This window comes from Camelus bactrianus, chromosome 29 (assembly GCF_048773025.1).
Source record: "Camelus bactrianus isolate YW-2024 breed Bactrian camel chromosome 29, ASM4877302v1, whole genome shotgun sequence".
Taxonomy (NCBI): Eukaryota; Metazoa; Chordata; class Mammalia; order Artiodactyla; family Camelidae; genus Camelus; species Camelus bactrianus.
The window spans coordinates 11,383,821-11,398,538 of NC_133567.1; the positions used below are offsets into that span (position 1 = coordinate 11,383,821).

A 14,718-nucleotide genomic window follows, 5' to 3' on the forward strand; every position below is an offset into this window, starting at 1 on the left:
TTGGAAAAAAAAGTCCCAGACATGGAAGCGCTCTCCCTCCTAACCAGCACAGTGTGAGGATGATGCTCATTGTATCTGGAGTTTATTGTATGGGCCCGGCTGTCACTTTCCCATAGTGTCTTCATTTATTATGCTAATTGACTTTCCAAGCGCCGGCAGGAGGGTATCTGCCTCGTGAAATATTCTCTGTTGGGGATTTTTAAAAGCAAACCTGTTGTGTGCCTGAATAAAACCCCAAATCAATGTGTTTCTTTTCAAAGACGGGAGGGTCAATACCATGGTTGTTTTTGTTCCCATCCAGTTATGTAACCGTGGGGACTTGTTTCTTTGCTTTCAGGATTTGTACAAAACACATTAACGCTAAACAATAGCCGGGAGTCCTAAGAGCAACCCTGGAGCTGTGTCTCGGAGTATGTTCTCCTAGGTTTGGGAATCTCCAATTAGTTCCATCTCCAGGGCTGACTCTGTGCGTGCATGTGTGCGTGTGTGTGTTTAGTTAGCTGGCACGCAACACACTTCCCCAGGGTTGTGCTTCCTTTTTCCTGAGATTTGGCGAAGGGTAAAGGGTCGGAGTCACATGGATACAAAGCATTTGATTAATGTCCAAGGCACCGCTGTGGCTGCCGGAGCCACCTCCCCTCCAGCCCAGGCCGCGTGAGGCCAGAGGCGCGGGGCGCGGCGCGCAGGTCCCGGGCGGGAGCCGCCTCCCCCGGGAGTTGCCTCGGCAGAGCCCCCCGCCTCCCGCCCCGGATTCCCAGCGGGCGCCCCCTCCCCTGCCCCCGCCCCCGCCCCCGCCTCCGCCTCCCCCCGGCGCGGAAAGTCGCCCTTCCCTCCCCGGACTCGGCGGACGCGGCAACTTTCCCTGTTGGCCGCGCGGGGCCGGGGCAGCGGCGGGCGCGCGGGGCGGCAGCGCGCAGCACGGCCGGCAGCCCCGCGTCCCGGCGCCCACCATGGGCGACGAGAGCGCCAAGGACCTGGAGAAGCAGCTTCGCCTGCGCGTGTGCGTGCTCAGCGAGCTCCAGAAGACCGAGCGGGACTACGTGGGCACGCTGGAGTTCCTGGTGTCGGTGAGTGTGCCCGCGCGCCGCGTGTTCCGCGCGGGGACCGGGGAGCGGGCCGAGCATCCCCGCGCGCCGCCGCTGGCTTGCCCGGGGGCTCGTTCGTGCCCGGAGACGCCGTGAGCTGCCGGGGCCTTGGAGAGCTGCGGCTTTGCAAAGTTAGCTCGAGGAGGAGAAGGCTCTTGTTCAGGGAGTCCCTGCTGCCCCATCATTCCTCCCTCCTTTTCACCCCCTCCCTGGTCTGCTCGAGTGCCTTGTGTAATTTTTCCCCCTTCCCTTACTCCCCTCCGGATTTTGTTTGAAGATTTTGACTTGGTGATTAAAGTCTGTCTGCTGGTACAGAATGCAGGTACATTTAGTTAAAAAAGAATTTTGATTCTTCTGAAGCTTGAGTTTATTATTCAGATTGCATGGCAGTGAAGTCCCTTCAGTTATAATAATCTTTGAAGCGTAGGGTTCTGGTGGGGGGTACAGAGGGAGCAGCGAGGTTGTGATCTCTGGCAGCTGTTGGATATTAAAGCCACATGTGGTGCTCACCCCATCCCAGTCCTACTGTCCCCTCCCCCCCCGCCCCCCACCCAGGGTTTAAATCTGCTGTTTAAATCTCCGCACCCCCGCCTCCCCTCAGGTTCAGCTCCTGGACCCCCTGATCACACAGAGCCCAGGAAAAGCAGTGTAATAAACCACCCATCACACAACTTAGAGATTTCCTAGAACTGGCAGGAACTCTGTTACGGGATTTCAACTTGACTCACTGGAAGTCTGCTTTGAAAATGTTTCATTCATTTTAGGACCAGGAGGGGCAAAGCTGAGTGAAAGAAACTTCTTAGACATCACTCAAAGCTTGAATTTTTTTCTATTCACTGCTACAAAGACCCAGAGTTTGAGAATTGGCTCCTCTCCACCCAGATGCTCTGGAGAGCATCACTCAGAGACTGAGGACTTTAGCCTTTGCTAAAAGCTCCTTCAAATCTTCGAACCTCCTCCCACCACCCTATTCCATACCCCCTTGGTCTGGAGGGAAGTGTCTCAAAGGCCAAACTTCCTGCTCAGTTTTCTGAAAGAGGTAAACTTTCTGCTGTAATTGTGATAGAGGAAATTCACTTCTTGGCTCTGGCAAAAAGGAAAGAACCCTGTCTCAAGGGTTGTGAGATGCACAGGTTAGCTTCTGGTTGACTTCTCAAAGTAAAATCAATATACTTGAGCCGCCAGGGGCCACATTCTTTGGAAATGCGGATCTTCGAGAGTGCACGGGTGATAAATAGAACAGTGTACACATCCATGTAGCAGCGTCAGAAAAGCATGTTTTTAAGGAGATTTGACTTTTAGTAGCTTCAGATTTGGCTTTCATGAAACTTTGTTGGTGAGCCAGTCCTCTGGCTCTTGAAGAATCTGAGTCACTTCTCAAGTTGCAGTAGTTGCTCCTTTCTGGAGGATTATGACAAAAGCACTAAGCAAAAAAGTCTTAATTTACAGAAATAGATAGCTAACCTAACCTATCTTAAAAACCAATTTGTTGATCTTTCTTTAAAATATCACCAGTTTTTCCTCTAATCTTAACACCTGATGAGTGGAATTGATAGTAGGATATAGAGTTAGAAAACTTACGGGATGTATAAAATAAATTGCATTTTATTCTTTACAAGTAGGTCATTTTATGATTTCATTCTTCTTGTCTCATTCAGAGATGACGGACTCTCCCTTTTCCTTTCCTTTGTCCGTTATTTGTACATGTACATTGTTCACACCCACACGCACAAGTGCGCTGATTGGCCTGAAAGTCATCCTGAACAGAAGTTTCCCCTGACTTCCTTTTCGTTTTATTACCGTTCAAAGCCCAAGATCTGCTTAGAATACTTGACTAGGTTTCCTCTTGGAAGTATTACTTATAGCAACATTTGGGTATTATTTATGACGGCGACATTTAATTCCCATCTATTTCACTTGGTCACCTTCAATTGATAGAGTCAATCCAGTTTTAATTTTAGCCTGAACTGATAGGTACCAAGAGCTTTAAAAATATTCAAACCCTTTGGCCTGGTAATTCCTTTTCTAGGAGTCCATCCTAAGGGAATGGTCAGAAATGCAGACAAACAAAAGAAGTTTTCTTTTTTTTTTTTTAAATAGCTGTAGTGTTAAATAAGTGCACTGGTAAATTTGTTGATAAATTTGATAATGAATTCTTAGGTCAAATTTAAATATTTGTTAGATTAGTCATTGTTTTCGATTTCTGTCAATGCTTCATCAGCGTGGATGAAGGATAACTCTTATCTTGATTACAAAGAGATGAAAAGCATGTTTTTAGTTTTACCAAGAACGTGTTTTTATTTACATGCCCAGAAAGAAGCAAACAAAATAGCATTATTTCCCTTGACTAAATGAGCATATGGCCTGAGGGAAAACTTTTTTTAGTAAGATGATTTCTCATCTCTAGCCTTTGGCCTCTTAAAGAGACAACACCTCTCCCCCCCCCCCCCCGCCACCCCCCCCCCCCCCAGATAGTCCAGAAACATTGCCTTTTTTCTCCATCCCTAGTGTCAGTCTCCGTCTTCCTTCTCTCTGGTGGCCACCCCGGCAGACACTTCTTGATTGAATGATGCTCTGTCCTTGAAGTTTGCTGCTGTCCTTTAGAGTGGCTCACTCTCCCCACTGGGTGCCAAGGCGGCCGTGCTTTCTCCAGCCTCTTGCCCTTACCTACTTGCTGGGCTCCTGCTGCACTTTTACAGCTCCATCATCTCCTTCAGCAAAACTTGTATGATCCCATCCCTCTCTCGCGCCCAGGCCACAGTGCTCACTGCTTAGTACCCACTCTTCCCTGCAGCCCCCGCTTCCCTGGCACCAAAGGAAGCGACTGTAGAGGTGTATCTGCCTGTGTCTCATTCTCCTAGAATGCAAGCTTCTTGAAGACAGGGCCACATTTTACTCATTTATGTTTCCCCAGACTTTTGTGCAGTACACTGTAAGTACTCGGTAACTGCTTCCTGAATGAGTGGATGACTGAATCAGTGAACTGACCTGTCTTCTCACCTCCCACCCCATTTTTAAGGACAGTTCCTCAATCATCCTGAAACTTCTGATCTTGTTTTGTTTTTTCCTTTTGGTCTGTACAGATGGTGGAAGTTACTTAAGTTTTGCTTAGGCAAGTTTGTATTATGTAACAAAAAGTTTTAAGTTAAACATGTAGTACCTGCATTTAAAACAGAAACATAATTTAAATCAGGCGTTGAGGTATTAAAGACTTTGTCACACACTATTATTTCAATTTGTTATAGTCTAAAATTTCACTTGAGACCATAGATAGATTACATTATCTGGATTAATTATTTTTAGGTTCATAAATAAAATGGTAGAGAGTGATGGAATTTGAACTTATTTTCTTGTTTTCCTTGGGAAATGAAATTTTGTGCTTTATTAGGAATATTCTAGAACATTAGAAAAAATGCTTTAATGGACCTAATATCCAGTATTTGATGTCCAGAGTCTGGACAATAGTAAGTTGTAATCGGTTTCCAGGAGAAAGGACAGAATAGGGCCGACTTCAAGGGTGTATCCTATACTATTATACAGGGCCACCCACTTCGAAGGACCTCAAGCTTGGTTTAATGCTCCACCATCACCATCTTGAAATTCTTGCTAATTTCATCTTTGAACTTGTGCTTTGCAAGTGAAGTCCAGTGGGACTTAGGGGTGTGAGCAGAGCAGATACATGAAAGAAAGAAAACAGCTTTAGACCTCAGGACCTTCCATAGCACTTTGTTTCTTACTTTTTGAACAGAAGGGTCCCCTGTTTTAATTCTACACTGGGCCTGGAAAGTCCGTGTAGACACATTTGGCTGCAGCAAGTGGCGTTGAGGCAGGTTGATCATATAATTTTCCTTTAAACTGGGACACTTCTGAAATGAAAGAGAATTATTAACAATTATACTGGGAGACAGATGTAAACTAGGATTGTTGCTGGCCAATCAGAAGGCAAGGTTATTCCCCATTGTAGGCGCATTACGACAAAGACTGTGTGTCTTGTCATAAACAAAAGATGTTTGAAATTTGTTGCTTGTCCAGGCTTTGATCTTAGATACCCCAGAATCTGAGTCCTGTCTCTAATTTACTGTGTAACTTTGGACACATTCCTAAGCTTTTCAAGCCCCATTTTCTTCACTTATAAAATGGGGAAACAATAGCATTTCTTAAAGTTGCTTTGAGGATGAGATGATGTGGCCACTGGGCTCGGCCCAGTGTCTGGCTCACAGGAGGCCCTATAAAGAGTCACAGTTGTTCCGTCTGACTTGACAGTTGTTATACAGAGCCATGCGTGTTGATCGTGCTGATGTATGATTCTTGTCTCTGTTATATTCTCTTCTGCCTTTCTTCTGTGTCTCTGAGTCTCTTCTTTGTTTTCTCTCTATGTGTTTCCCTTTGGTCCCTGAGGTCCTTCCTGTGGTGATCTTGTAAATGCCCTGTTGGCCGTAAGGCAGGGACAGGAGGTTGCATTCTGTGTAACACAGCCAGCGTTAGTATGGTGCTCTACAGTTTACACCAAACAATTGCATATTTCTTATCTGATTTGGCTTCATATATGTGTTTCTCTCAGATCTTTCGAATGGTGCTCTTTAGAGCCCCCAGGCTCTGGGGTTTGGCTTCACGGGCCTCTGGAGAGGGTTGGGGGAGCTGAATGGTGTGTCTCCAGGCTCCCCATCCTGGCATCTCCTGGCACAGCCCCACTTTCTTCTGATTTGTGGTTTTGCTAAAGGAGTTGGACAAACCACTTATCTGGATGGTAAACTCCAAGAGAATAGAGATGGTGCATTTACTTCCTCTGTAGGCTTTTCTCAGCCTCATCACGGTGCTTTGTAAATAGCAGGTGCTCAAGAAAACAAATAGGCAGATAAAGCAAAGGCAAACCAAACGGTTTGAACAAATCTGAAAACAGCTTCTTTCAGTCGTGATCTAACGTTTCTGGGCAAAGGTGAATTTATTCAACACGTTATGCTCAGGCTTATGTTGCGGGTTGAGTTGTATCCCCCTCAAAGTCATACATTGCATCCCTGACCCTCAGCGTACAAACAATCCCAGGACCACGTGGTAGCAATAAGAGGAATAAGCCGAGTGGCAGGGAGACAGCAAGGGACTCCCTCAGCGGGGGTCCAGGGAACTTCAGGGCAGAGGTGGTGAGAGAGCTGGTCCTGAAGGATGAGGAGGAATGTGCCAGGTTGGGAAGAGAATGATCCATGCTGAAGGAGGAGTGTGTTCCGGGGGACCGTGGCACAGCGTGCTGGGGTGCTGGCGTGACCTGGGTGCTCTGGGTGCTGAAACATTCTTCCTCCACGGAGATAAACAGTCTGTATGCTTTGGGGGTGTTGGTAGGCGAGGAGGTAAGTTCAGCCCACTTTGAGAAGGCATCCATTCTTAAGAATTCTGACTTCAACTAAAGGCAATGGGAAATCAGTTGTGAGGGACACTTGCCTTCTTATTAATAACAAACAAATCTGAGACCTCCAAGGGTGGCCCTGGGAAGGGGTCTCTTATGGGAAGAAGTTACCAGCCAAGAATCTATGAATCTGTGTCTCAGACTTTTGCCTTGGGATTCCTTCTCGTTCTCTGTTTCCACCACCTCATTGGCCCTCAGTGTACACTGCTTCTTCTGCAGCCCACACAAGCATGCACAGAAGACCTGTCCTCGCAGCTCTTAATCTGGGACAGGTTATAACCTTCAAAAAGTTGCAACTATTTACTAAGGGAGGGTTCAGGCCAGTAATCCCGGAAGCGACATGAAGCGTAAACATGGTCTAGCTTCTGCAATGCAGATTTCTGCTCCTACCAAAGTGGTCTTCTCTCAGCATCTGCTGACGCTGCCCAATTTTTATCCGAAGCCCTGAGGCAGCTCCTGTTTGAGCCTCCTGCCTGGATGCCACTCCTGGCCTGACTTGACTGTGTTCTTTTTTTCCTAGTCATTAACCCAAATGTGTATTCATGAGGATGGCACCAGGAAGCAGCCCTTGAGATGTCTTGACTCTGGTAATGAGTGTGCTGTGGATTAAAAGAGTCTCTTTCATAATTCCGATTTTTGGAGAGTTACTCGTGTGGCCAGAACCTACTCTCTGCACAGAGGGATGTGTCTTTAGTCTTACAGCTTCATCTGCATAATTAGACCATATTATATTATGATAACATTAATATGAGTAGTATTTATTGAGATTAGTTTTGTTTCTTAGCAAGAGAATTCAGTCAATAGGATTGAGAAACCAAGATTGAATTCTGGTTACCCATTAGGCATTCTGCCATTTCATTGGTCCAGGTAAGAACTGTGGAATGTCTGATCTAAGGTGAAGATAAAAAAACAAATCCAAACAAAACTCAAACAAAATCAGCCCAAACCACAAAAAGCCAAACGGCCAACAATCATGAGACATTTCTTGAGTAAAACTCTCAGTATTTACGTTCACTCAGAAGCGGAGGTTTAAGTAAAATGGAAAACGTTATGGTGGTTTCGAGCTTGAAGACAGGATGGGGAGGGTCGTGAAGTCAGAAATGGAATGCGAGGGGCAGACAGCACGGCGAGGAGGAGAAAAGTGAAGCTGGTTTTCGCCTTGAGCTGCAAATGCTGCTATGATTTTTGAGGATAATAATGTGGAATGTAAGCAAGAATTTGGGGGCAAAAGTTAGAGGTCTAGAAAGTAACTAATCATGTATGTTGAAGCCGTCAGGTAGAAGAGATGATACAACAGGAATGATTTAAGGAAGAAAACATACTAACCAAGGGTGGATGTTAGGAAGCCGATATTTAAAGTTTAGGGGATGAGGAGAGTGCACTGGTGACTTGGACTGAGCTGTCAAAGATTGAAACAGAGAACCAGGAGAGAGTGATCTCTTGAAAGCCAAGGAAGGAGCTGGTTCCTAGAAGAAAGTTTTCTTGAAACTTTCCACACAGAAGTTGGTTGTGTGAAGATGGAAGAGGCCACTGGATTTGGCAATTGGAACGTCAAAAGGGTTCTGACTTCGGGGGTGTGTGTGTGAGCAGGATTCTAAGGATGAGCTGGAAGACATGACCTGAGTGGAAGGAAGCCGTGGAGATGAAGACTGATGGGAGAACTGCTCAAGGAGTTTGGTGGTAAATGCACGGAGAGAAATAGGTGATGAACTTAAAGGGGTGATTTTGCCTAGGGATGTTTGAGGGAGATGGGGATCGCCAAGGAGGGAACGAAAAAAGGGAACGAAAGCAGCTACAGGAGAGTGTGTGGAAGTCAAGTACATCTTCTGGTAAATCTTGGCACGAGCCCCCATGGCACTGGGAGACAAGGAAGGCACTTGGCAAAATTCTCTGAGCCATCCTGCCCTTACAAACCCACAGCAAAACATCGTTATAGAGTCTAAGAATGAGCAAGCTGTCTCTTGTATGTTTTTTAAAATCCTGCTGCTTCTTTAGCCTAGAGCTTGCGGAACTGCTGGGATGGCCTTTGCACCTCCCTGTGAATACTCCCCAGCAGCTCTGCCTCCCACACTGGGACAGTGGGGTGATGTGCACGCGTCAGGACGTTGGCGCAGGGAGAATGATGATGACCTGGGTTAAAGTCTCGGTACTGAAATTTACACGCGGTGTAACTTTAGACAAGTTACATAGCCTCTTTATGCCTAGTTGCATGTTTGGAAAACACATTCGGTAATATCTCACAGGGCTGGCCTCAAATCTGAATCAGCTTCTCCCTTCCCAAATTCTGAGTGTGTCTCCTTCCCCTCTGACTCTGCTGCCTCACAGGTTGAGCCTGGCCCTTACTAAGGCCAGCTAGCCTACTCCTGACCCCTTTCTCTTCCAATGCTTCTTTCATAGATAAAGAAAGGTCCCGAGGAGGCCAGACGGCCAAGGGAGGGATGGTCTCAGAACCAGGGAGGGATGTCTCCTTTGGGAGGAGAGAAGGATGGTAAGGCCAGGGTCCCCTTTGGGGGAGGGAAGTTGGTGACCTCTACCTGATCTCTGTGAAGTTGAGCTCCTATTTTCTTTGTGTTTTGTTTTATTTTTGTTTTGTGGTTTGTATTTGCCTAGAGTGAGATGCCTTGAAGACAGTTAATAAACATCTGGAACATACACTTTTAGGAAGGGTAAAGGGATTAAACATGGCCTTCTGAGGTTGGATGTTTGTATACTATCTGTGTATACAAATATATCTTTGTTTTAAAAAATGTGATTTTCTTAAATGCAATATACAAATTTAGAAGTTAAAAGATAGAAGTAATTTCTGATTTGTTACCTCTCTTATGACTAGGTTAAAATCTTGAAAATAATGACACAATAATTTTTTAAATCCATGCTACAAGTTGTATAGAACTTATACATTACATTTAAGGCACATAGCAATCCTTGTACACACTTTAAAAAAGGAAACATTGGTTTATCTGACAACATTTTGGTCTGGTTTCATTTTTCTCAGTACTTGTCTTTTTAGTATTCTTTTACTATATGCCTGTTAGATTTTAATACCAGGTACAGTTGCTAAGCTTGAATTTTGAGTACAATTGATTTGACCTAAAAATAGTTGTTTTTGTTTTTATTAACTCTTTAAGAATCTTATTTGTAATGCTTACTTTTCAAAATAGATGGAATTTAATTATTCTCAACTTAGTAAATGTTTCTTTGCTTGAAAATGCAGTTAGGTCACTTTCCCAATGATTTTGACTATACTCATTCAAATCCTGACATATCTAATTAAAACTTTTTTTTCCCCAAATTTTTTCCGTATTCTCATGAATTATAGCATTTGCTTCATGAGTTCAGTGACTGTGATTTTAAGAAAATTGATATGTTAAGTTGGGGTTCTGATATTTAAACACTCTAGTTAGTATAGATGATTTCAAACTTTGAATCCTTGAATAATTTTTTAATTTCTACTTTTGCCTTATAGCTTAGTGTACAAAAAAAAGACCTATTTTTTTTGGAGAATATCTAAGCCAAGGACATGGTGTTCTGTCGTTAATGCTAAATGCCTGCTTTCCATGAAAAGGCAAACCCTTCATTTGAAAAGGTTAAATGGTGTAATACTTAAGAAATGACTCCAGCTAGTTAAATTTAGAAGACTGATATAAAACTATTTTGGGGGTTTATAGCAAAAGTATAGCAATATAGAATATGAGTGGGTAGGCATTTTTATTCACTGTAAAGCTCTCTGTCTCTGAGAAGGTCAGATAAGGGTTGATATCTGTGTTTGACTTTGCCACTTTTGTGATTTTAATTATCTATTTAAATTGTCTTCTTGCCAGGAGGAAAGGCTTTGTGGCTGGTGGCACATTTGCAGTGGTTGTGCAAGAAGCACTGATGTTTTCCTTTGATGCCTTGTAATGCCTCAAGTTGGCCTTGCTGAAATGCTCCTTTAGAGTCTGGTTTTTTTCTTGTTTGAGACCATTGCCCCAAAGAAAGAAATCTTAAGATTCCGAAAATGACATCTCCTCTTCCAAAGTTTTATTTCTGGTGGTAGCACTAGGGGAAGAACTATGGCAAGACAGTATTCACCTAACTGGTAGCCCCACACCCACACTTCCCAAGATTATTTTAACAAGTCATTACTTTCCCAGAGGTGCAATGAGGGTAAAGGGGACTTCAGTTCCGTTTTCTACGCTGTGTATCTATGTCGTGTTTGACTTTGTGTAGCTTCAATATGTATAGAAATGTTTTTTATTTGTATATTTTACATTTTATGCATTTTTGGAGTATTTTAGACACACTTTTATTTCAATTTTTCTCACCCCTCTTAATAATGAGACCTCTGGCAGAGACTTCTGATTGCCTGCAATATTTAATATTCTTTTCTTCTGTAATGATAAGTTTTAGCTCAGTACCTGATTGTCCAGCTGAAGACTACATTTCCCAGCCTCCCTTGCAGGTAATGGTGGGCATTTGTATAGGTTCTGGGTAACAGAGTGTGAGTGGAAGTGGTAAGGTGTTGTCTTACTATGAAAGAGTATTCACTACGAGGTTGTCATGGCAGGTGATGGGGTAGCCATGTTGGACCATGAAATGGAAGCCACATGTTGAGGATGACAGAATAACAAAAAACAAGGAGTCCATTGCTTTATTAAAGCAGTCTAATCTGTAGCCTATCAAAAATGGGCCCCAAAGATAAGTCAGTATTTACTTAACTCTGTGCTAGTCATCTTTTTTGAGATTTCCCATTTTGCTTCCAAGTTCTTTTTGGTTTATGTAAATTATTAATGAATTGGCAAACTGTAATTTTTTTTACCCTTGTCTTGTCAAACTGAGTAATGTTAATATTTAACATATTTTTAAACATTTTTTAATTGAGTTATAGTCATTTTACAATGTTGTGTCAAATTCCAGTGTAGAGCACAATTTTTCAGTTATATATGAACATACATATATTCACTGGCACATTTTTTTTCGCTGTGAGCTACCACAAGACCTTGTATATATTTCCCTGTGCTATACAGTATGATCTTGTTTATCTATTCTGCATATGCCTGTCAGTATCTACAAATTTTGAGCTCCCAGTCTGTCCCTCCCCCTTGGCAACCACAAGTTTGTATTCTATTTAACATGTATTTTTAGTTTTTCTTTAATGAATCTCCTCTAGCTCTCCCAATGATTTCCCTGGATTAAGTGAAAACTACAGTCTCTTCTTTTGCTACTGACATACTTCAGTTTTTTCTTTAGAAAAAGAACAGTATTTTTTTTAAAACCGGTACTTATAATTCTTTTCCCGGAAGACCAGAATTTTGTGTTTATTATGTATATTTTTAAGGATATTTGTTCAGCTGCTTTCTCTGAGGCCAAACAACCATAGTTTAAATAACACAGGATTGTTTGTGAATATGAACGCGGCATGTAATCAACATGCCTTTTTTGCATCCTTTCTTGGAGTGCTGGTTTTTAGATTTCTCAGTACTATTGCCCAACAGTGTTCCAGGGGAGCAAGCATCTCAGAGCCATAAAGTCGTTCAGAGATCTCTAGTCCTTCTTTCTTATTGCTTCACCGTTCCCTGGGACCAACTGGATCTGCATCTGTAGGACAGAGAGCCAGTATTTTATATGCTTTTCCAAGTGGTCCCAGTGTGCTGAGGCTGGGGAACCAATCCACGAGGGTGTTGTTCTTGTCCATATGGTTGATGCGGGCTTACCAGGATCCTTTCACATTCCTGCCCCAGGGGGATGGAGGGTGGGAGACAGATTCCACACGTCACTTTTCACCCTCATCCCCTTGACCAGAACTTCCTAACACGGCGGAACCAGCTGCAAGGAGATGGGGAAATGTAGTGTCTAGTTGGGCAGTCGTGTATTGGGCAGCTGAGGCACGGAGAGTTTTATACTAAAATTATGAAATGCAGAATTAATATGAAGGGCACAGAGTAGTCTCTGCCACATTTTGGGACCCTGTGACTCTTTAGGCTTGTTCCTCAGAAAATCATTTATATTAGTTCTTGGATTTCTTTACTGTAAGAACCTGTTGTACTTAAAATACCATTTGGAGGATTATTTCCCCCTAAAGTAATATATTCTTGCCCACATAGAAATCCATTTCATATTTTATTTATCCATCTCATATGTTTGTAAGGGTTCCCTAAAGACACCCCCCACCCCCAATTGTTTTTCACTATAGGAAGAGTTTGGGAGATTTGGAGATTTTGTGTAATTAAAGTGTTTTTCTCAAGTCTCTCTCCCCAAAAAAGTCCCAGGATAACATGGAAATCATCATGTATGATACATTTACTTTGTGTCAGGCACTACATATTGCTTTATAACTCACAGTTCACAACTACCTGCAAGGCGTGTATCCTTGCAGCTCACACCTGAGGACGCTGGTCAGTTCCTAAGTGGAGAATGGGGATTCTGAGTCGATCCATTGTGTTGCTGGTGATTCGCTGGCTTGGGCATTTCTCGCTGGTGGGAGCAGCGTGATTAATTAGGACTAGGAAGACCAAGGCAGATGTTGGGACCGGGACGTAGCACTTGTTGACTCCGGAAGTACACAGAAGCTAGAAGTCAGGAAGGAACAGTAGTTCATTTCAGGCAAACTGTCGAAAGCAAGTGAGCAACAGAAGCTCACGGTCAATCCAAGGCAGGGGTCAGAGCCAGGCAAGCACTCAGGAGCCAGAGATTGCCCAGAAGTCAGGAGTTTCCCTCACAGAGATTAAAAAATAGACAACTTTAGATCTCCTGTTGGTTATATGTTAATGTACGCCATTACAGAGAGTAGTTTCAGTTTAATTCCTCCTGGGTCATTTTGGATCTCTGTGTGTTTATTTACTTAGTACTTCATAGCAGGTTTGAACTCTTTATGTGTTAAATATAGCTCATGTTTATTCTATATATGATTAAATCATACACTATTTGAAGCAAGTGTTAATTTTGTACACATGTGGGCACACATGCACACACTCTCTCTCACACACACAGGCACACACACACACTTTCTACTCTCCAAAATCTGTGTACTGCTTTGCATTTAATAGACATTGTATAGATCACATTGGTAGAAAGCATTAATATAATTTAAACACAAATGAAGTGAATCCATAGTTAAAATGATCATTATACCTGGGAATGTTCTGTTTGCCAAGCCTACTTCTTTTGATTGGATGGATAAGGGAGGGTAGCTGGCATTCAGGGAGTCACAGAATGAAGTTTGATGAATGGACCTTGTTGTTAGGTAGGGGCATGAAATTCCTTAGTTTCTACCAAGGACAATTAGTGCAACCATATAATTGTGTACTAACGTCCAAAAGGGAATCATGCTATGGACAGATGAGTATAGTTTTCAACTGAAATATGAGAAGTTGACATTTCTCCTTTTATTTTTCAGTGAGCTAATAAACCTCACATATAAATTGTACCTTCTCAGTATATAGTGAATTTTTTTTGACAGTAGCAAATATTCTTTGGGATTTACTTTTTTTTTTTTTTGGTTTATATCTAAGGTTGACTTAGTTATAAGGAACATGATAAGTTAGACTGTCAGAAAATTTGAGAGTTTAATTAGTGCCTGAATGGATTCTTAATTTTAAACATACATATATCTGTAGTTGAGGATTTGGGTCAGCTTCAACTTTCATGGCATTAGGAAAATACCAGCAAATGTTTTGAGAGATCCAGATAGTCAGCCTGGATATTTGAATAAATTCTTAAGAAGAAAAAGTCTGCTAATTAGATTTAAAGAAAAATATATAGCTTTATTATGTTATATATCCTCCTTACAAATTACTTATTTTCTTTCCTGCCAGAACTCAGAGTTCCAACTCCTCTGTGATATATCAGAATTTTCTTTAGGATTTGATGTCTATTAAGTGAAATTTGCAGTAATTTTTTAATGAATCAATGCAGGACTAAAAAAATCCATTAAAATTGAAATAAAAATTTAAAAATATGGAGGTTTCTCAAAAAACTAAAAATAGAAGTACTGTATCATCCAGCAATTCCACTCCTGGGCATATATCCAAAAAACCAAAAGCACTAATTTGAAAAGATACATGCACCCCAGTGTTTTTAGCAGCATTATTTACAATTGCCAAGATATGGAAGCAACTTAAGTGTCCATCAACAGATGAATGGATAAAGAAAATTTGGAATACTACACAGCCATAAAAAGAATGAGATTTTTGCCATTTGCAGCAGCATGGATGGATTAGAGGGCATTATGCAAAATGAAATAAGTCAGCCAGAGAA

General features: G+C 42.5%; 1 protein-coding gene across 3 annotated transcripts in view; it reads left to right on the forward strand.

The window, feature by feature from the left end:
• The first annotated feature begins 584 nt into the window (after positions 1 to 584).
• Positions 585 to 14,718, forward strand: part of PREX2 (phosphatidylinositol-3,4,5-trisphosphate dependent Rac exchange factor 2) — a 232,966-nt gene continuing 218,832 nt past the window's right edge. For 2 of the 3 annotated variants that reach the window (XM_074354995.1, XM_074354998.1), the window contains exon 1: positions 585 to 1,067. In XM_074354995.1, coding sequence (XP_074211096.1) covers positions 600 to 1,067 — 468 coding nt within the window. In that variant the 5' untranslated portion in view covers positions 585 to 599. The remainder of the gene's footprint in view (positions 1,068 to 14,718) is intronic. The other variant, XM_074354997.1, reaches the window with a different exon arrangement.